Here is a 22799-nt window from a genome sequence, read left to right as displayed (position 1 = left end):
AGATAAACCTTGCCACCTCCCAGGAGAAAAAAGTTAACAGGCTGGGCGTGGTAGCTCACACCTGTAACCCCATCACTTTGGGAGACAGGTAGATCACTTGAGGTCAGGCATTCAAGACCAGCCTGGCCAACATGGTGAAACCCCCCTCCTACTGCAAATACAAAAATATTAGCTACTCGGGAGGCTCAGGCAGGATAATCACTTGAACCCATAAGGCAGAGGTTGCAGTGAGCCGAGATAATGCCACTGCCCTCCAGCCTGGGTGACAGAGCAAGACTTTGTCTCAAAAAGAAAAAAAAAGTTATCTTTGGGTTATTTCAAAAGTTTGATGATTTTCTACAAGGAATGTACCTGCCCCTGCACTTTGTTTACAGTATAGAAGGAAGAAAAAATATTTGACCTCTTCAAGCTCAATCTTTAGGGTTATTTTTATTCTGTCTTGAAAATCAATTTCTCTTCAGTTCTCGAACTCAATTTTCACAACCACAAACCACAAAACAAAACAATTAGTATCAGGACAAAAACACACAACAAAACCAAAAAAAAAAAAAAAAAGAACCCCACAATACATCAGGAACTAGGAGAAATGGAGTAGTGGTGAGAGGAATATGAATGCTATTTTCCTCTTTCTACAGGATTCTAAGAATTTCTTTTCCATCACTTTTGATTCAAAAGAGGCTGTTTCAGCTTTCAGGTCCGAAAACTGGTAATGTGATTTCAAACGATATTGTCTTTTTTTTTTTTTTTTTTTTTTTTGAGATGGGGCTCTCACTCTGTCACCCAAGCTGGAGTGCAGTGGCATGATCTTGGTTCACTGCAACTTCCGCCTCCTGGGCTCAGGCAATCCTCCCACCTCAGCTTCCTGAGTAGCTGGTACTACAGGTGTGTGTCACCACATCCGGCTAATTTTTTGGGGTATTTTTAGTAGAGCACAGGGTTTTACCATGTTGCCCAGGCTGGTTTCGAGCTCTTGAGCTCAAGTAATCCCCCCACCTTGGCCCTTCAAAGTGCTAGGATTACAGACATGAGCCACCGCACCAGGCCACATGTAGTCATCATATGTCATTAAAACATAACTGGAGGCCCAGTGAGTTGAATTAAATTTTGTGCATATGTGTGGACAGTATGCTTTTATGCACGTATAAACACATGGTAACTTAATGACCTGAAGGACTTCTAGAAAAGAATTTGATTTATTTATTTATTTGAGACAGAGTCTTGCTCAGTCACCCAGGCTGGAGTGCAATGGTGCGATTTTGGCTCACTGCAACCTCTGCCTCCCAGGCTCAAGCAATTCTCCTGCTTCAGCCTCCCAAGCAGCTGGGATTACAGGCGTCCACCACCATGCCTGGCTAATTTTTGTAGTTTTAGTAGAGATGGGGTTTTACCATGTTGGCCAGACTGATCTTGAACTCCTGACCCCATGATCCACCCACCTCAGCCTCCCAAAGTGCTGGGACTACAGGCGTGAGCCACCTCTCCCAGCCGAGAATTTGGTATTTTAACAGTATCCTGCCAAAGGAAATAAAATGATTTGGGAAGAGGGATGAGTAGTTGAGACACTTTCATCTTTAAAAAATAAACTTACTGAGGTAAAATTTACATATCATGAAATGCACTCATTTTTTTTTTTTTCTTGAGACAGTGTCTTGCTCTGTTGCCCAGGCTGGAGTGCAGTGGTGCGATCAAAGCTTACTGCAGTGTCGACATCCCAGGCGCAAGTGATCCTCCCACCTCAGCCTCCCAAGTAGATGGGACTACAGTGTGCCACCACACCCAGCTAATTTTTTTTTTTTTTTTTTTTTTTGCAGGGGTGATGTATCACTATATTGCCCTATGCTCAAACAAGCCTTTTCCCTTGACCCCCTCAAAGTGTTGGGATTACAGGTGTGAACCATTGAGCCTGGCCTTCATTGACTGATTGATTTTTTTTTTTTTTTTTTTTTTTTTTAAAGACTCCTGGCTGGTCACGGTGGCTCACACCTGTAATCCTAGCACTCTGGAGGCCAAGATGGGTGGATCACTTGAGGTCAGGAGTTCGAGACCAGCCTGGCCAACATGATGAAACCCCGTCTCTACTAAAAATACAAAAATTAGCTTGGTGTGGTGGCTTGCACCTGTAATCCCATCTACTTGGGAGGCTGAGGCAGGAGAATCGCTTGAACCTGGGAGGCAGAGACTGCAGTGGGCCAAGATCGCACCATTGCACTCTAGCCTGGGCAAAAAGAGCAAAACTCCATCTCGAGAAAAAAAAAAAAAGACTCCTGACTTCAGCAAGAATAGGGATTTTGTTGTAGTCCTAATGTAGTCCTAATGAAACAAGAATAGGGATTTTGTTGTAGTCCTAATGAAACAAGAATAGGGATTTTGTTGTAGTCCTAATGAAACAAGAATAGGGATTTTGTTGAAAAGAGGTGTAGAGGTGGAGAAGGAGATGTAAGAATGTCTGCAAATTGACTCTGGAGGCTGAGGCAGGAGGACTGTTTGAGCCCAGGAGTTCAAGACCAGCCTGGGCAACACAGCAAGACCCCATTTCTACTACAAAAAAAAAAAAAAAAGAAAGAAAGAAAGAAAGAAAGAAAGAAAAGGAAAATAAAATAAGTCAGGTTGAGTGGTATGCATCTGTAGTCCCAGCTTGATCTCTTGAGCCTAGGAGGTCAAAGCTGCACAGATCAATGATCATGCCACTGCCCTCTAGCCTGGGCAACAGAGAGAGACCTTATCTCAAAAAAAAAAGGAGAAGAAGAAGAAAGAAGAGGAGGAGGAAGGAGGAAGGAGAAGGGAGAAGAAGAGGAAGAAGAAGAGAAAAATTAGCCAGGCATGGTGGTGTGCACCTGTAGTCTCAGCCACTTGGGAGGCTGAGGTGGGAGGCTCACTTGAGCCCAGGAGGTGGAGGTTGCAGTGAGCCAAGATTACACCACTACACTCCAACCTGGGTGACAGAATGAGACCCTATCTCAAACAAAGCAAACAAAAACGACGAAGAAGATGAGAGAAGATGAGGAAAAAGAAAGGAGGAGGAGGAGGAGAAAGAAGAAAGGAGAAAGCCAGGTATGGTGGTGCATGCCTGTAGTCCCACCTTCTTGGGAAGCTGAGGCAGGAGGACTGCTTGAGCCCAGGAGTTTGAGAGCAGCCTAGTCAACATGGCAAGACCCTGTCCAAGAAGAAAAGAAAACCCTCTGTAATAGGCAGACCTCACTCTAAAAATAGCTACTTATATAACTAATTATGGAATGTCTAGTGTAAAAGAAGCCCAGGATTTATGAGAACGGTGCAAACATTTGCCTATTCTCCTTGCAGCTCTATCTTCTCCAGTCTTGGGACAATCATTCCTGTTGATTGTCTTCTAGCTTTCTAGCATTAAGGCAGCCTTCTGTAATAAAACTACTGTTTTTTTTTTTTTTGTTTTTTTGGTTTTTTTTTTTTTGAGACGGAGTCTCACTCTGTAGCCCAGGCTGGAGTGCAATGGTGCTATTCTCAACTCACTGCAAACTCCACCTCCTGGGTTCATGCCATTCTCCTGCCTCAGCCTCCTAAGTAGCTGGGACTACAGGCGTCCCCCACCATGCCCGCCTAATTTTTTTGTAATTTTAGTAGAGACAGGGTTTCACCGTATTAGCCAGGTTGGTCTTGATCTCCTGACCTCATGATCCGCCCACCTCAGCCTCCCAAAGTGCTGGGATCACAGGTGTCGGCCACCATGCCCAGCCTCTCACACAAATCTTCAAAAAATACACAGGGTCATTTATAAATCCTAAAAGAGACAACATAGGAATAACCATAACCTAGAACAAAGCAATCACTCTTATGTTGAGATCAGTTGTTTCAATGCAGACATTTGCATTTCAATACTCTGGGCTTTAGACAGTATTACAAGGCTGTCTTGATTTCCTACCAACCAGCTGTGCATTCTGATTAAAAACTTTCGGCCGGGCGCGGTGGCTCAAGCCTGTAATCCCAGCACTTTGGGAGGCCGAGACGGGCGGATCACAAGGTCAGGAGATCGAGACCATCCTGGCTAACACGGCGAAACCCCGTCTCTACTAAAAAAACACAAAAAATTAGCCGGGCGAGGTGGCGGCGCCTGTGGTCCCAGCTACTCGGGAGGCTGAGGCAGGAGAATGGCGGGAACCCGGGAGGCGGAGCTTGCAGTGAGCTGACATCTGGCCACTGCACTCCAGCCTGGGCGACAGAGCGAGACTCCGTCTCAAAAAAAAAAAAAAAAAAAAAAAAAAACTTTCCCCCTTAACTTCTTTGATTTTATTTTTTAAATATTTTGGATTTTTTTTTTCAGACAGGATCTCACTATGTTGCCCAGGCTGGTCTCGAACTCTTGGGCTCAAGTGATCTGCTTGCCTCAGCCTCCTAAAGTGCTAGGATTACAGGCTTGAGAGTCACCATGAGTGGCCTCTCCTTAACTTCTAATCGAGCATTAAAAATAAAAGCTCTGTGACTAAGAGTTTTAACCTTAAGAGGTCTTTTTTTTTTTTTTTAAACAAAATAAGGCAAACGATTGACTAAAGTAGAAATTAGTGACTACTTCATAGTGTTTTACAATCTCTAATACTGTCCTTTGAAAACTCTTGAGTGATATGACCACAACATTATACCCTCTTTTTTCCTTTTTGTGCAAACAGTCCTACTGTAGTTACTCCCTACTCTTAAACTCATTTGCTATTTTCAGCTTGATATTGTACCTTTTCTACATTAATAGTTGTATATTTCGGTTATTTAATTTTAATTTTATTTTATTTTGAGACAGGGTCTCACTCTGTCACCCAGACTGGAGTGCACTGGCACAATCATGGCTCACTGCAACCTCTGCCCTGAGAGCTCAAGTAATCCTCCCATCTCAGCCTCCAAAGTAGCTGGAACCACAAGTACTCCCCACCAGGCCCAGCTAGTTTTGTTTTTGTTTTTGTTTTTTGTAAAGATGAGGTTTCGCCATGTTGCCCAGCCTGGTTAATTATTTTTTGATTCAGTAATCTGTTTACTTCTAAAAGGAGTCCCATACTGTTAACCTCAGAAATTCAAATGTATGCTTAGTAACTGCAAGAAATAATTTTATTTTATTTTTTGAGACAAGCTCTCTCACCCAGGCTGGAGTGCAGTGCGATCACAGCTCACTGCAGCCTCAACCTCCAGGACTCAAGCAATTCTCCTGCCTCAGCCTCCCAAGTAGCTGGGACCACAGGTGTGACACCACACCCAGCTAATTTATTTTTATATTTTGTAGAGACAGGGTCTCCCTATGTTGCCCAGGCTGATCGTGAACTCCTGAGCTCAAGCGCCTCTTGCTAAGGCCTCCCAAAGTGTTGTAATTACAGGCGTGAGCCACCATGCCCAGTCAAGAAACAATTTAAGAATACTTAATGGCCAGGCGTGGTAGTTCACACCTGTAATCCTAGCACTTTGGGAGGCCAAGGTGGGTGGATCACCTGAGGCCAGGAGTTCAAGACCAGTCTGGCCAACATGGTGAAACCCTGTCTCTACTAAAAATAGAAAAATTAGCCAGGCATGATGGTGGGTGCCTGCAATCCCAGCTACTCAACAGGCTGAGGCATGAGAATCGCTTGAATCCAGGAGGCAGAGTTGCAGTGAGCTGAGATCCTGCCATTGCACTACAGCCTAGGTGACAGAGTGAAACTCCGCTTCCAGAAAAAAAGAAAAAAAAAAAAAAGCTAAATGTGCAAAGACTTTTTGTTTGTTTCCATTATCCATCCCTGAAATCTAACAGACAATTAAATAGGCTGAAACAACATAATCAAAGATAATCAAGTTGCCTAGAAAATGTAACTAAAAGAATTAAAGGTCAGGCACAGTGGCTCACGCCTCTAATCCCAGCACTTTGGGAGGCCAAGGCGGGCAGATCATGAGGTCAGAAGATCAAGACCAGCCTGGCTATCATGGTGAAACCCCATCTCTACCAAAAATACAATAAAAATTAGTAGGGCGTGGGGGCACGCTCCTGTAGTTCCAGCTACTCCGGAGGCTGAGGCAGGAGAATTGCTTTAACCCGGGAGGTGGAGGTTGCAGTGAGCCAAGATCTCGTCACTGCACTCCAGCCTGGGTGACAGAGCGACACTCCTTCTCAAAAAAAATTAAATTAAATTAAAATAGAAAAGATTTTAGCCAGGCGCGGTGGCTCACGCCTGTAATTCCAGCACTTTAAGAGGCCAAGGCGGGCGGATCACGAGGTCAGGAGATTGAGACCATCCTGGCTAACACGGTGAAACCCCGCCTCTACTAAAAATACAAAAAAAATTAGCCAGGTGTGGTGGCGGCCGCCTGTAGTCCCAGCTACTCTGAGGCTGAGGCAGGAGAATGCTGTGACCCTGGGAGGCGGAGCTTGCAGTGAGCAGAGATCGTGCCACTGCACTCTAGCCTGGGCGACAGAGTGAGACTCCATCTCAAAAAAAAACAACAAGATTTAAACAAAGAATTAAATATTATTTAAACTGGTGGATTAAGTTTCAAACATATCCACCTTTACATGAAATAGAAAGTGATCCTTATTAGAGGAAAATCCATTTTTTCCTCCATAGATACAAGGTCTTGCTGTGTTGCCCAGGGTGGTCTCAAACTCCTGGGCTCAAGCAGTCCTCTTGCCTCCGCCTCCCAAAGTGCTGGGATTATAGGCGTGAGCCACCCCACCTGGCTGAGCAAAATCCTTTATTTTATTTTATTTTGAGATGGAGCCTCACTCTGTCACCCAGGCTGGAGTGCAGTGGTGCCATCTTGGCTCACTGCAACCTCCGCCTCCTGGGTTTAAGGGATTCTCTGCCTCCGCCTCCCAAGTAGCTGGGATTACAGCACCTGCCACCACGCCCGGCTAATTTTTGTATTTTTAGTAGAGATGGGGTTTCACCATCTTGACCAGGCTGATCTTGAACTCCTGACCTGGTGATCCACCTGCCTCAGCCTCTCAAAGTGCTGGGATTACAGGCGTGAGCCAACACATCTGGCCTGAAAATCCTTTCTTTTTTAAAAAAAAAATTATTTATTTATTTTTGAGACAGTGTCGCTTTGTCGCCCAGGTTAGAGTGCAGTGGCACCACCTCGGCTCACTGCAACCTCCACCTCCCAGGTTCAAGCGATTCTCCAGTCTCAGCCTCCCAAGTAGCTTGGACTACAGATGCGCACCACCACATCTGGCTAATTTTTGTATTTTTAGTAGTTATGGGGTTTCACCGTGTTGGCCAGGCTGGTCTTGAACTCCTGACCTCAGGTGATCCACCCGCCTCGGCCTCCCAAAGTGCTGGGATTACGGTCGTGAGCCACCACACCCAGCCTGAAAATTCTTTTAAAGATGACATATGGCCAGGCACAGTGGCTCACTCCTGTAATCCCAGTATTTTGGGAGGCCAAGGTGGGCAGATCACAAGGTCAGGAGATTGAGACTATCCTGGCTAACACGGTGAAAGCTCGTCTCTACTAAAAATACAAAAAAAAAAAAAAAAAATTAAACGGACGTGACAGCGGGCGCCTATAGTCCCAGCTACTCAGAAGGCTGAGGCAGGAGAATGGCAGGTCCGGGAGGCGGAGCTTGCAGTGAGCCAAAATCATGCCATTGCACTCTGGCCTGGGTGACAGAGTGAGATTCCATCTCAAAAAAAAAAAAAAAGATGACATATGTCTGAAGAGATGGCCTGACTGAAGAGGAAAAGTACTTCCTCTTCCTTTCTGTATCTGGTCAATTTTTCTTCAACATTTGCCCTGAATTTACCATTTAACTGGTTTTTCAAGGCTTAAATTTATTCCCAAGTATTTATTAGCCCTAATCAGTGTTGGAGATTGTAAACCTGGACTTGGAGTCCCATGATAAAGCCTCAAACTGTGTACCTAGCTTTATTTTTTCTAGAGCAGGGTTTCTCAGCCTCGGCACTGTTGACATTTGGGGCTGGATAGTGTCTTATTGTAGGGGGCTGTTGTGCGCACTGTAAGACGTTTAGCAGCATCATTAGCTGCCACTAATTAGATGCCAGTAGGATCCCAAAGTCATGACAATAAGAAATGTTCAGGCCGGGCATGGTGGCTCACACCTGTAATCCTAACACTTTGGGAGGCCGAGGTGGGCAGATCACCTGAGGTCAAGAATTCGAGACCAGCCTGGCCAACATGGTGAAACCCTCTCTCTACTTAAAACACAAAAAATTAGCTGGGCTTGGTAGTACGCACTGAAATCCCAGCTACTCGGGAGGCTGAGGCAGGAGAATCGCTTGAACCCGGGAGGCGGATGTTGCAGTGAGTCGAGATCGTGCCACTACACTCCAGCCTGGAGGACAAGAGTGAGACTTCATCTCAAAAAAAAAAATAAATAAATATACAAAACTTAGCCGGGTGTGGTGGTGCACACCTGTAATCCTAGCTACTCGGGAGGCTGAGACAGGAGAATCGCTTGAACTCAGGAGGCAGAGGTTGCAGGGAGCTGAGATCCTGCCATTGCATGACAAGAATGAAACTCCATCTCAAAAAAAAAAAAAAGAAGAAGAAAGAAATGTTTCTAGACATTGTCAATTGTCCCAGGGGAGCGGGTGGGGACAGGGGGAATGAAATCACTCTTGGTTTGAGAATCACTGTTCTAGAACCACACATGACTTTTCCTAAAACATGAGTTTTCCTTAAACAAACCATGAATTCACATTGTTGTGTGTTTTTTTTTTTGTTTGGTTGGTTTTTTTTCTGAGGTGGTCTCCCTCTTTCACCCAGGCTGAAGTGAAGAGGTGTGATCTGGGCTCACCACAACCTCTGCCTCCCAGGTTCAAGTGATTCTCCTGCCTCAGCCTCCCGAGTAACTGGGATTACAGGTACCCGCTACCACACCCGGCTAATTTTGTATTTTGTATTTTTAGTAGAGACAGGGTTTCTCCATGTTGGTCAGGCTGGTGTTGAGCTCCCGAGCTCAGGTGATCCACCCGCCTCAGCCTCCTAAAGTGCTGGGATTACAGGTGTGAGCCACCACGTCCAGCCTCTTGACATCTTTCAAGACCCATATTCTCTGTGAGGATTCCCCAGGTGTAATCTAGTGGTGAACCATTATCTACCTGGTCTTTGCTTTCTTGAGGCCTATGGGGCAAGGGGCAAAGGAGACAATTATCAAATATTCACTACAATGCATGTATATTTACAAACTAAGACAAGTGGGCATTGTGGCTTATTCATGCTTGTAGTGGGCATGGTGGCCCACACCTCTAATCCCAACACTTTGGGAGGCTGAGATGGGAAGATCGCTGGAACCCAGGAATTCGAGGCTAGCCTGGGCAACATAATGAGACCCCCATCTCTACAAAAAATAAAAAATTAGCCAGGCAGGGTGGTATGTGCCTGTGGTCCCAGCTACTCAGGAGGCTGAGGAAGGAGTATCACTTGAACCCAGAAATTTCAGGCTGCAGTGAGCCATGATAGTGTCACTGCACTCCAGACTGGGCCACAGGGGGACACCCTGTCCCAAATAAATAAATAAATAAATAATAAATAAATAAATAAATAAATAAAGTTAATTTTTTAAAAAGGTACTTTCTGGCCAGGCACGGGGGCTCATGCTTGTAATCTCAGAACTGTGAGAGGTCAAGGTGGTTGGATCATTTAAGGTCGGGAGTTCAAGACCAGCCTGGCCAACATGGTGAAACCCCGCCTCTACTAAAAAATACAACAATTAGCTGGGCGTGGTGGCAGGCACCTGTGGTCCCAGCTAATCTGGAGGCTGAGGCAGGAGAATCACTTGAACCTGGGAGGCAGAGGTTGCAGTGAGCCAAGATCACACCACTGCACTCCAGTCTGGGCGACAGAGTAAGACACTGTCTCAAAAATAAATAAATAGAATAAAAAATAAAGGTACTTTCCATGTGGCAAATGATATGCAAGACATTGCAGACAGTGACGGGAAAGCACAGATAAGGGCACAGCTCAATGTGGGGAATTCACAAGACCTCCAGAGGCTTCATTACTCTTACTCAGAATTGTAGAAACTTAAGCTAATGCACTTTGCCCAAGATCACAGAACTCGTGAGGAACAGAGACCTGATTCAGTGCCAAGTCTCTCCAAACCCAGTACTGTGTTCTTTCCATTCCCCCAGTGTCCTTCCTGCAGCCACAGCACTTTATTTCTCCTGTTTAGCACTGACTTCATCCTAAAATGTATAATTTATATGGTAACAACACTTTCCATAATCCTAAAACAGTATATGTAATTTTGCTTAAATACCGTTCTATCATCATTACTTTTCAAAAATGATTTGGAAAATTATCATAGCTTTTTTGTTTGTTTGTTTGTTTTTTGAGGCGGAGTTTTGCTCTGTCACCCCGGCTGGAGTGCAGTGGCGCGATCTCGCTCACTGCAACTCCGCCTCCCAGGTTAAAGCAATTCTCCTGCCTCAGCCTCCTGAGTAGCTGGAACTACAGGCACCCATCACCACGCCCAGCTAATTTTTGTATTTTCAGTAGAGACAGGGTTTCACCATATTGGCCAAGCTGTTCTCCAACTCCTGACCTTGTGATCTGCCTGCCTTGGCCTCCCAAAGTGCTGGGATTACCGGCGTGAACCACTATTATAGCTTTTTTTGTAAACTGCATTATCTGACTCAATAACGATTATCTGATCATTCTCAAAGTCCACTGAACAATAATGCTTAATAGGTGCTTATCAGGTTTCTCATTTATTTTATTTTATTATTATTTTTTTAAGCGGAGTCTCGCTCTTGTCTCCCAGGCTGGAGTGCCATGGCACAATCTCAGCTCACTGCAACCTCCGCCTCCGGGTTCAAGCAATTCTCCTGCTCAGCCTCTCGAGTAGCTGGGATTACAGGCACCCGCCACCACGCCCAGCTATTTTTTGTTTGTTTGGTTGGTTGGTTGGGTTTTTTTGAGGCAGAGTCTCGCTCTGTCATGCAGGCTGGAGTGCAATGGCACGATCTCGGCTGACTGCAAGCTCCGCCTCCTGGGTTCATGCCATTCTCCTGCTTCAGCCTCCCAAGTAGCTGGGACTACAGGCGCCCGCCGCCAGGCCCGGCTAATTTTTTTGTATTTTTAGTAGAGACGGGGTTTCACTATGTTAGCCAGGATGGTCTCGATTTCTTGACCTCGTGATCCACCCGCCTCGGCCTCCCCAAGTGCTGGGATTACAGGCGTGAGCCACCGCGTCTGGCCTTTTTTTTTTTTTTTTTTTTTTTTTTTTTTTTTTTTTAATAAAGATGGGTTTTCACCATGTTGGCCAGGCTAGTCTCCAACTCCTGACCTTAGGTGATCCACCCACCTTGGCCTCTCAAAGTGCTGGGATTACAGGTGTCAGCCGCTATGCCCGGCCATATGTTTTCTCATTTATAAACTGGGGATATTAACAGTATTTACCCTTATAGTAACTGTAAGAATTAAATTAGTTAATAAGTATAAAACATGTAGAATGGTTCTTGTCTGGGTCTGAGATCAGTACACTATAATTACTGAAAGAGGGGATGGATTGATGGTTGGATGATAAAGAATCAGAGGCATATCTCTGTTCTCAATGAGTTCCTTCAGCCCTTACCATCCCCTACTTCTCTGTAAGCCAGTCCTAGTTATAAGTGTGACCAACTCTTCTGATTAGGCCACATGAAAATGTCATTCTTTATTTGCTAAGTAGACAGCAAGGCAACGATGTTTAAGGATGTTCCCTGCCTCTACCAGGGCCTGGGTGAAACCCTCACTCCTAGGCAAACTTTAAAAAATCAAGCAAGTAGCTCTTCCGGCAACATGGCGGGTGAAGAAGCTGGAGTGACTCTGGGGCAGCCACGTCTTTCGCATCAGGATCTCACCACGTTGGATGTTACCAAGTTGACGCTACTTTCACACGAAGTTATCAGCAGACAAGCCACAATTAATATGGGTACAATGGGTCATGTAGCTCATAGGAAATCCACAGTCGTCAAAGCTATTTCTGGAGTTCACTCCATCAGGTTCAAAAATGAACTAGAAAGAAATATTACAATCAAGCTTGGATATGCTAATGCTAAGATTTATAAACTTGATGACCCAAGTTGCCCTCAGCCAGAATGTTATAGATCTTGTGGGAGCAGTATACCTGATGAGTTTCCTACAGACATTGCAGGGACAAAAGGGAACTTCAAATCAGTCAGACATGTTTCCTTTGTTGACTGTCCTGGCCACGATATTTTGATGGCTACTATGCTGAATGGTGCAGCAGTGATGGATGCAGCTCTTCTGTTGATAGCTAGTAACGAATCTTGTCCTCAGCCTCAGACGTCTGAACACCTGGCTGCTATAGAGATCATGAAACTGAAGCATATTTTGATTCTACAAAATAAAATTGATTTGGTAAAAGAAAGTCAGGCTAAAGAACAATACAAACAGATCCTTGCATTTGTCCAAGGTACAGTAGCAGAGGGAGCTCCCATTATGCCAATTTCGGCTCAGCTGAAATACAATATTGAAGTTGTTTGTGAGTACATAGTAAAGAAAATTCCAGTATCCCCAAGAGACTTTACTTCAGAGCCCCGGCTTATTGTTATTAGATCTTTTGATGTCAACAAACCTGGCTGTGAAGTTGATGACCTTAAGGGAGGTGTAGCTGGTGGTAGTATACTAAAAGGAGTATTAAAGGTGGGCCAGGCCGGGCGCGGTGGCTCAAGCCTGTAATCCCAGCACTTTGGGAGGCCGAGGCAGGTGGATCACGAGGTCAGGAGATCGAGACCATCCTGGCTAACATGGTGAAACCCCGTCTCTACTAAAAATACAAAAAACTAGTCAGGCAAGGTGGCGGGAGCCTGTAGTCCCAGCTACTCGGAGGCTGAGGCAGGAGAATGGTGTGAACCCAGGAGGCAGGGCTTGCAGTGAGCCGAGATGGCGCCACTGCACTCCAGCCTGGGCGACACAGCGAGACTCCGTCTCAAAAAAAAAAAAAAAAAAGGTGGGCCAGGAGATAGAAGACCTGGTATTGTTTCCAAAAATAGTGAAGGAAAACTCATGTGTAAACCAATCTTTTCCAAAATTGTATCACTTTTTGCAGAGCATCATGATCTGCAATATGCTGCTCCAGGCAGTCTTATTGGAGTTGGAACAAAAATTGACCCCACTTTGTGCTGGGCTGACAGAATGGTGGGGCAAGTACTTGGTGCAGTCAGAGCTTTACCTGAGATATTCACAGAATTGGAAATTTCCTATTTCCTGCTTAGACGGCTTCTAGGTGTACGCACTGAAGGAGACAAGAAGGCAGCAAAGGTTCAAAAGCTGTCTAAGAATGAAGTGTTCATGGTGAACATAGGATCCCTGTCGACAGGAGGGAGAGTTAGACTTGTCAAGGCCGATTTGTGTAAAATTGTTTTGACCAATCCAGTGTGCACAGAGATAGGAGAAAAAATTGCCCTTAGCAGAAGAGTTGAAAAACACTGGCATTTAATTGGTTGGGGTCAGATAAGAAGAAGAGTGACAATCAAGCCAACAGTAGATGATGACTGAAGAATACCGGTTAAATAATTCATTCGGATGGAGTTGGAAGTTGGAGTTTCTCATAACAACCAAGGGGTTTATTTTCAAAGCAATATTGGGGAATTGATTTCACAGTTCATTACCTTAGTAGGTAACTGTAAGGTTATTCTCTTTTTTTTGGTTATGAAAACTTAGGGACTACAATTAATAATGTTGGATTGAATCTACATTTTGGAAGTTAAGCGTTCCCACATAATGTCAAAATTATGCATCAGGCAGTTTTGGTATTTTGGTTTGTTTTATTTTCTTTTGTTTTTGAGTCTGGCTCTGTCACCCAGGCTGGAGTGCAGTGGCGTGATCCGCAACCTCCGCCTCCCGGGTTCAAGCGATTCTCCTGCCTCACCCTCCCTAGTAGCTGAGATTACAGGTGCGCGCCACCACATCTAGCTAATTTTTGTATTGTTAGTAGAGACGGGGTTTTGGCATGTTGGCCAGGCCAGTCTCTCTTGACCTCAGGGTAATCAGCCCACCTTGGCCTCACAAAGTGCTGGGATTACAGGCGTGAGCCACCTTCCCCAGCCCACATCATACAGTTTGAAATGAAACTTTGCCACAACCAGCCTTTGCTGTAGCACACACATATATCACTGAACCTGCTTGAAATAAAGTTTTTTTTCTTTTTCATGATTCGTCTTTGAGTACCTCCAGGCTGATGGACTGTTGTACCAGTAAAAACTTAAAGGCACAAATTCTCCTTGAAGACCTTCTCCCTTTTCTTTGGCCCCATATTTTATGTTGCTTTATCTTTGAAATTTTGCATGAAAAGGAAATGAATGGGATCGAATGAAATTGTCCTTTAAAGCATGATTACTTGTTCCCATGGACAGATATTTTTCTCCCCTTGCTCTTTCTGGCCTGAAGCATGGGAAACCAGAGTCAGAAGTTAGCTCCCTCTCCCTATGATGCCTTGAGATTTTTTTCTGCATTGTTTTATGCCTGAAATCCAATAGTCTTCCTCCATTGGAAAATACTGTTATACCAAATAATTCTAGATGAGTAATAAAGATTTTTCTAGGCCTTCATTTTATGTTTTTTCTTAACTGTTAAGATTGTGACACAGATTATAATATGACTAATTTTTGGATGTTTCGAAAGGTCAAGAAATAAAAGATGTTAGAAAGCAAAAAAAATAAAAAAATAAAAAAATAAATTAAGCAAGTAGCTAGGTGTGGTGGTGTGGGCCTGTAATCCCAGCTACTTAGGAGGCTAAGGCAGGCGAATCCCTCAAGCCCAGGAGTCAGAGGTTATAGTGAGCTATGATCACGCTACTGCACTGTAGCCTAAGCGACAGAATAAGACTGTTTCTTTGAAAGAAAGAAAAGAAAAGAAAAGAGAGAGAGAGAGAGGGCAAGCAAGTCAGCCAGTTGGGGTGGCTCACACCTGTAATCCCAGCACTTTGGGAGGCCGAGGCGGGTAGATCATTTGAGGTCAGGAGTTCGAGACCAGCCTGACTAACACGATGAAACCCCATCTCTACCAAAAATACAAAATTTAGCCAGGCGTAGTGGCGCACGCCTATAATCCCAGCTACTCAGGAGGTTGAGGCAGGAGAATTGCTTGAACCCGGGAGGCAGAGGTTGCAGTGAGCCAAGATTGCACCACTGCACTCCAGCCTGGGCTACAAAAAAAAAAAAACACAAGCAAGAAAACATAGTGCAAGTCCAAACTAGAAAAAGACCACGGCACATTAGGAAGACGGCTGGAAAACATATGAACTATAGAATGATTTTTAATACCCAAAGGCAGGTTTTCATAGTTAAAACTGAAGACAATGTCAGTGAAATAAATATATCTGAGGAGAAGCAGACTGCACTCCCAGATTCCCTCTCTATTCATTCATTCAACAGATGTCTACTGAACATCTACTATGCACCACACACTGAATACCATGGTTAAACAAAAAGTAAGGAAAGATCCTTGCTTTGGAATTTCAATTCTAGTAGAGGAGACAAAGCTGAAATAATAGTCAAATGAATAAGATAATTACATGTTGTGGTAAGTGTTTAGAAGGAAACAAAGAAGACGCTATAATGGAAAATAACAGGGGACCTTCTTGTTTTTTTTTTTTTTTTTGAAACGGAGTCTTGCTCTGTTGCTAGGCTGGAGTACAATGGTGCGATCTCAGCTCACTACAACCTGTCTCCCAGGTTCAAGAGATTCTTCTGCCTCAGCCTCCCGAGTAGCTGGGACTACAGGCACCAGCCACCACACCTGGCTAATTTTTGTATTTTTAGTAGAGATAGGGTTTCACCATGTTGTCCAGGCTGGTCTTGAACTCCTGACCTCAGGTGATCTGCCCACCTCAGCCTCCCAAAGCGCTGGGATTACAGGCATGAGTCGCCATGCCCAATCATTTTTTAAAAATTTTTAAATAGAGATGGGGGTCTTGCTATATTGTCCAGGCTGGTCTCAAATGCCTGGCCTCAAGCAGTCCTCCCACCTCAGGCTTCTGAAGTGCTGGAATTTACAGGCAGGAGCCACCATGTCCTGCCCAGCACAATTATTTTGAAAGTCATTCATGTTTTTGGATGTATCAATAGTTCATTTGTCTTTATTGCTAAGTAGTTTTCTAGTATATGGATATACCACCATTTGTTTTCCATTCACCTGTTGATGGACATTTGGGTCGTTTCCATGTTTGTGATTACAAATGAAGCTGCTATGAACATTTTGGCCCAATTCTTTGTTTGGATATATGCTTTCATTTCTCTTGGGTAAACACTTGAAAGTGGAATGGATGGTCATATGGTAGATGTATGTTTAACTTTTTTAGAAACTGCTAAACTGTTTTCCTGAAAGATTGTACCATTTTACATTCTCACCAGCTGTATAAGACTCCTAATTGCTTGCCAAGAGATGGTATTGTTAGTCTTTTTTAAATTTTAGCTACTTTAGTGGGTGTGTAGTGGTATCGCATTGTGATTTTATTGTCTTCATTTGTGAAGAATAGTTTCACCAGATACAGAGTTCTGGATTGACAGATTTTGTCTTTTCCTTCAGTACTTTAAGATGTTGTTCATTTACCTCCTAGCTTCCCTGTTTCTAATGAGAAGCGGTCAACCATTGCTCCCATGTATGTAATGTATCCCTTGTATGTAATGTGTTTTTCTCTGAGAACTTTCAGTTTTTTTCTTTTTCTTTCCTTTCCCTCCCTCTCTTGCTTCCTCCCTTCCTTTCTTCCTTCTTTTTTTAATGTTACAAACCATCTTTATTGGTTGCAATGGAAAGTGGAAGAGGAAGGAATATAACAGCTCCCATTCCTGGAGTGGCATTTACAGACTTGGCCACTGCCCTCCAAAAGGAGTTTTTTGTTGTGTTGTTTGTTTTGTTTTTGTTTTTGAAACAGTGTCTTGCTCTGTCACCCAGGCTGGAGTGCAGTGTTGCAATCATGGCTCACTATAGCCTCAACCTCCAGGGCTCAAGTGATCCTCCCACCTCGGCTCCCCAACTAGCTGGGACCACAAGTGCATACCACCATGCCCAGTTAATTTTTTGTAGAAATAAGGTCTCACTTTGTTGCTGAGGCTGGTCTTGAACTCCTGGGCTCAAGCAATCCCCTCCTGCCTCGGCCTCCGAAGGTGCTAGGATTACAGGTATGAGGCACCAAGCCCAACCAAGTTTTTTTCTTAATCTTTAGTTTTCACTAGTCCAACTGATGACTACAATGTGCCTAAACGAAGTCTTACTATCTTGCTTGGTTTTCATTCATTGTGTTGAATCTATCCTTCACTAAATTTGGGACATGTTCAGCCATATTATTTCTCCATAACATATTAATGTAGATCAAAAATCTTGAAAGTAATCCTACCTAAAGGTTTCACTTACCTTCTGCAACTCAAACTAACCTATTGATGTCTGACAGTAAGAACCATCCTTCCACAAAAATATATATTACAAAAATTTTTTTTGAGTCAACTAGTCAACAATGGCATAGGGAGGCAGCTAACCCTTTATCCATTCAATTATTCATTTAGCAAACAGTCATTGTGCAGGTACTGTTTTAGGTCCTGAAGGTAGAATAATGAACAAAACATGATAGTTAATACTTAGACAATGTAAATAATTTAGAATATGTATATTAACTTATTTAATTGTCATAATTTTATAAATAAGGAATATCCTCATTTTGCAAATAAAGAAGCTAAGACTTAAAGAGTTTAATATGCCTCAGGTCACATAGCTATTAAATATTAAGAGCTGGGTTTGGAACCCAGCTAGTCGGGCTCTAGAACATACACTTTTAATCCCTACTGCTTTACTCACTAAAAGCAAAAAATGGAAGTCAGAAGGTGGGCAGGCTTGATCTTTAGCCACATGAGCACTGGGCAAATCGCTCAGTCATTCCCACACTTTCTCACCTGTAAAATTAGTGGTTTTCACTACATGGAGATTAAACTGTTTTCCAAAGTGAAGAGTTTAGCGTTCTAGATCTTTAGCACAAAGGTTGGTATACGTTAACTGGAATTAATGAAATCAGGTGTGAAAATAATACAGTACTATCCATAAAAGAACAGTACTAGTTATTTTACAGTGGGTCCCCAGGTGGCAGATATACAAATTAATGGAGAGGCCGGGTATGGTGGCTCACGCCTGTAATCCCAGCACTTTGGGAGACCAAGGTGGGTGAATCACCTGAAGGTCAGGAGTTTGAGACCAGCCTGGCCAACATGGTGAAACCTTGTCTCTACTAAAAATATAAAAAATTAGCTGGGGGTGGTGGCAGGCACCTGTAATCACAGCTGCTCAGGAGGCTGAGGCAGGAGAATCGTTTCAAGCTAGGAGGCAGAGGTTGCAGTGAGCCAAGATCATGCCATTGCAGTCCAGCCTGGGCAACAAGAGTAAAACCTTTGACTCAAAACAACAACAACAACAAATTAATGGAGAGAATTGTCAATAGTTTGTATTCACGTGATGGCTTCTTCCAGATTCTTTCTTCATTTTGAGAAAAAAAATAAAAATTAAAAAAAAGAAGATGATCTAAGAGTTTACCATAGTGGTTTTCTAGTTATTGAGACCTGGTTTTCCCTTTTCATTGATGAGTGTGTGACATATGAAATGGTTGGGCGTTTTTTAAAACTAAATCTGCGAAGTTCCTTTTGCAGCAAGAACAGCTTGCCAATAGATATAGCAGAAGCAGATGGTACTAGATAAACAAAGGCGATGACATAGCAACAATACAAGAGATACTATATTTTAAAAGAAAAAAATTAAAAAGAATAAAGAAGATTTAATCTTTGAAAAGACATGACAGGATTTTAGAATTAGAAGTGATTGTTTATGCTGCTTTTCCTCTTTTAAAAATCCTAGGATTTTGGCCGGGCACAGTGGCTCATGCCTGTAATCCCAGCACTTTGGGAGGCTGAGGTGGGCAGATCACCTGAGGTCAGGAGTTCGAGACCAGCCTGGCCAACATGGCAAAACCCTGTCTCTACCAAAAATACCAAAAAAAATTAGCCAGGCATGGTGGTGGGCACCTGTAGTCCCAGCTACTTGAGAGGCTTGAGGCAGGAGAATCGCTTAAACCTAGGAGGCAGAGGTTGCAGTGTGCTGAGGTTGTACCATTGCACTCCAGCCTGAGCGACACAGTGAGACTCCATCAAAAAAAAAAAAAAAAAAAAAAAAAATCCTACTTTTTTTTTTTTAAACAAGCTTGTTTTCCTTAATATTTCTAACTCCATAATGTTCATAATAATTTATTTATTTTTACTTTTTTTTTTTTTTTGAGACATGGTCTCACTCTGTCATCCAGGCTGGAATGCAGTGGTGCAATCTTGGCTCACCTCAACTTCCGCCTCCCAGGTTGAAGCAATTCTCTTGCCTCAGCCTCCCGAGTAGCTGAGATTACAGGCATGCACCAGCATGCCCAGCTAATTTTTGTATCTTTATTAGAGATGGGGTTTTGCCATGTTGGCCAGGCTGGTATTTTTACATGTTTTATCATTTTAGAGGTAGTGTCTCACTGTGTTGCTTAGGCTGGAGTGTAATGGTACATAGTTCACTGCAGCCTTGAACTTCTGGGCTCAAGCAATCCTACAGCCTCAACTTCCTAAGTAGCTGAGATCACAGTGTGCGCCACCATGCCCAGCGAATTTTTAAAACTTTTTTGTAGAGATGTGCGCTCACTTTGTTGCCCAGGCTGGTCTTGAACTCTTGACTTCAAGCAATCCTCCTGCCTCATCCACAATTATTTAAAACATGACATCGTTGGGCGCGGTGGCTCACACCTGTAATCCCAGCACTTTGGGAGGCAGAGGCAGGCAGATCACCCGAGGTTGGGAGTTCGAGACCAGACTGACCAACATGGAGAAACCCTGTTTCTACTGAAAATACAAAAATTAGCCAGGCATGGTGGTACATGCTTGTAATCCCAGCTTCTCGGGAGGCTGAGGCAGGAGAATCACTTGAACTCAGAAGGCAGAGGTTGCAGTAAGCCGAGATTGCAGCATTGCACTCCAGCCCAGGCAACAAGAGTGAAACTCTGGAAGGAAAGAAGGAAGGAAGGAAGGGAGGGAGGGAGGGAGGGAGGGAGGGAGGGAGGGAGATGACATCTGGCCAGGCTTTATGGTTCACACTTGTAATCCTTGCACTTTGGGAGGCGGAGGCCAGAGGATAGCTTGAGCCTAGCGGTTTGAGATAAGCCTGGGCAACAGAGGGAGAGCCCGTCTATACAAAAAATTTAAAAATTAGCCAGGTGTGTTGGCACATGCCTATAGTCCGGGCTACTCTTGGGGGCTGAGGTGGGAGGATTGCTTGAAGCTCGGGAGGTCAAGGTTGCAATAAGCTATGATTGTGTCATTGCACTCCAGCCTTGGTGACAGAATAAAACTCTGTCTCAAAAAAACAAACCAGGGCTGGGTGTGATGGCACATGCCTGCAGTCCCAGCTACTAGGGAAGCTGAGACAGGAGAATTGCTTGAACCTGGGAGAGGGAGATTGCAGTGAGCCAAGATTGCACCACTGCACTCCTGCCTGGGTGACAGAGCAAGACTCTGTCTCAAAAACAAAAACAAAAGCCATGGTATCTGCTATGGTCTGAATGTTGATGTCCCTCCAAAATTCATAAGTTGGAATGTAATAGGTATGATAGTAGTAAGAGGTAGGGCTTTTGGGAAGTGATTAAGTCATGAGAGCTCTATCCTTTAATAAATGCCTGTATTAAAGAAGCCTGAGTCTGAGGGTATCCCCTTGACTTTTCTGCCATGTGGTAATGCAACTGAAAGGCACAATCTTTGAAGCAGAGAGCAAGCCCTCACCAGACACAGAATCTGCTAGTGCGTTGATCTTGAACTTCCCAGGCTCCAGAACTGTAACAAATTTCTGTTGTTTATAAGTTACCTAGTCTAAGGTATTTTGTAATAGCAGCCCAAGTGAACTAAAACAGCATCTTTTTTTTCTTTTTTAAAAAAATAGAATAGGCCGGTGTGGTGGCTCATGTCTGTAATCCCAGGACTTTGGGCGGCTGAGGTGGGCGGATCACGAGGTCAGGAGATCAAGACCATCCTGGCCAACATAGTGAAACCCCGTCTCTACTAAAAGTACAAAAATAATTAACTGGGCTCGGTGGTGCACGCCTCTAGTCCCAGCTACTTGGGAGGCTGAGGCAGGAGAATTGCTTGAACCCAGGAGGTAGAGGCTGCAGTGAGCCGAGGTCACGCCACTGCATTCCAGCCTGGGCGACAGAGCTAGATTCCGTCCCCAAAAAAAAAGATAAAAAGGAAAGACAGAGTTTCACCATGTCACCCAGGCTGGTCTTGAACTCCTGGACTCAACTGATCTGCCTGCCTCAGCCTCCCAAAGTTCTGGGATTAAAGGCATGAGCCACCATGCCCAGCGAACAGCATCTTTAAGATTCTGAAAATGCAGGTTATAGGAAAATTAATAAGGAAACCTAAAATGCAGGAATATTAAACACAGAGCTCAAGGCAAGATCATTATGGCATTTTCTTTGTAAAGAAAGTTCATTCTATAATAAGATGCTAGTTAATGAGGAATCTCAAATAACAAAAAATTAAATAACATATCAATCAAAGAACAATTAAAATTTACTGAATGCTTACTACGTGTCCAGCACTGGGTTAAGTAGTATTTTATATTGATTGTCTCATTTAATCCCTACCACGAGCCTATGGGGTAGATATTATTTATTATTATCATCACTTTATAGATACGAAAACTGAGGCCAGTGAGATTAAATCACTGAGGTAATTCAGTGGTTAAATCAGTGAGGTAAATGCTAAACATCTAAACATTCTACCTCTGGTTGTGGTCGAGCCAACAGAGATATGAGTGAAAATGTTCTAACTTCAGAGCTTCTTTGCTCTTAAAGTAATATGTAATTAACACAATGGATTGAAACAAACAAAAAAGAACAAACAAAAAACTTCCTGCAAATTGCTATTCTAACTTGGTGCAAAGAAATCTTGCTCAGCACTTGAAATACTTTTATCATCTAATTTTTCACAGCAATCTTACAGAATAGTTATTATTATCTCCTTTCTACAGACACAGGATCTGAAACTTAAACAGACCAAATACCTTGCCCAGAGCCACATGTTCAGCAAGTGGTGGACGCAAGACTTGGATCCAGGCTGGTCTGTTTCCAGAGACTCAGCGTTCTTCACAGGCTCCTTGAAGGCCTTGGTGGATGCCCCCAGACAGATCTATCTTGCTGTTACTGTCTTGTAGGAGTAAACTCTTCCTCCCACTTTCTTTCCTAGAGCAGTCACCTCTGTAGCCTCCCACCTTCATAGCCTACTTTCACCGGCTTATGCCCACAGTTCATACCAACCCCAAGTGAGACTTTCTGTCCTTTGAGAAGGTTTCCCTGCTGCTGTCCTCCAAACCCAGGTAAGACTCTCTGCCCTCTGGGAAGCTTTGCCTGCTGCTGTCCTCATCCCCTCCCTGAGTCTGGATCTGTCCTGAGTGCTCAAAAGCACCCTAGGCATACTTGGTTCCAGGACTCACGCTCTCCTGGAGTTACCTGTTTACTATTTGTCTTCCTTCCCCTACATCTCCAGGGCTCTGCCACATACGCTACGCAGCAGAGATTGTTTTCTGTCTCCTAGTGCCTAGCTCAGTGCCTGGCACAGAACAGATGCTCAATAAATGTTTGATAGATAGATGAATAAAGACTGACTTCAGAAGTCCTGTGCAATTACCATCATCTTTTTCTTTCAGACATGAGGGTCTCACTCTGTTGCCCAGATGGCAACAATCATATTTCACTGCAGCCTGAAACTGCTGGCCTTAAGCAATCCTCCCACCTCAGCCTCCTGAGTAGCTGGACTTAGTGGCACAAGCTGCCATGCCCAGCACCAACA

General features: G+C 43.9%; 1 protein-coding gene across 1 annotated transcript; it reads left to right on the top strand.

Annotated features, from left to right (window-relative positions):
- Positions 1-11208: 11208 nt before the first annotated feature.
- On the top strand, positions 11209-14286 carry LOC126952146 (eukaryotic translation initiation factor 2 subunit 3-like). Its single transcript, XM_050786542.1, has 2 exons — positions 11209-12610; positions 12914-14286. Exons 1-2 carry the CDS (start codon positions 11632-11634, stop codon positions 13447-13449), a joined length of 1515 nt encoding a protein of 504 aa, XP_050642499.1. The 5' UTR covers positions 11209-11631; the 3' UTR covers positions 13450-14286.
- The last annotated feature ends 8513 nt before the right edge of the window (positions 14287-22799 follow it).

The sequence above is a fragment of the Macaca thibetana genome, chromosome 4 (genome assembly GCF_024542745.1).
Source record: "Macaca thibetana thibetana isolate TM-01 chromosome 4, ASM2454274v1, whole genome shotgun sequence".
Lineage (NCBI taxonomy): Eukaryota > Metazoa > Chordata > Mammalia > Primates > Cercopithecidae > Macaca > Macaca thibetana.
The sequence above is the reverse complement of the archived record's forward strand: the minus strand, read 5'-3'. Positions and strand labels throughout refer to the sequence as shown.

Coding starts and splice junctions, on each gene's coding strand:
- LOC126952146 (XM_050786542.1), top strand. CDS start 11,632: ATGTTTAAGGATGTTCCCTGCCTCTACCAGGGCCTGGGTGAAACCCTC. Junction 12,611..12,913: donor AAAGGTGGGCCAGGCCGGGC/GCGGTGGCTCAA, acceptor GTGGGCCAGGAG/ATAGAAGACCTGGTATTGTT.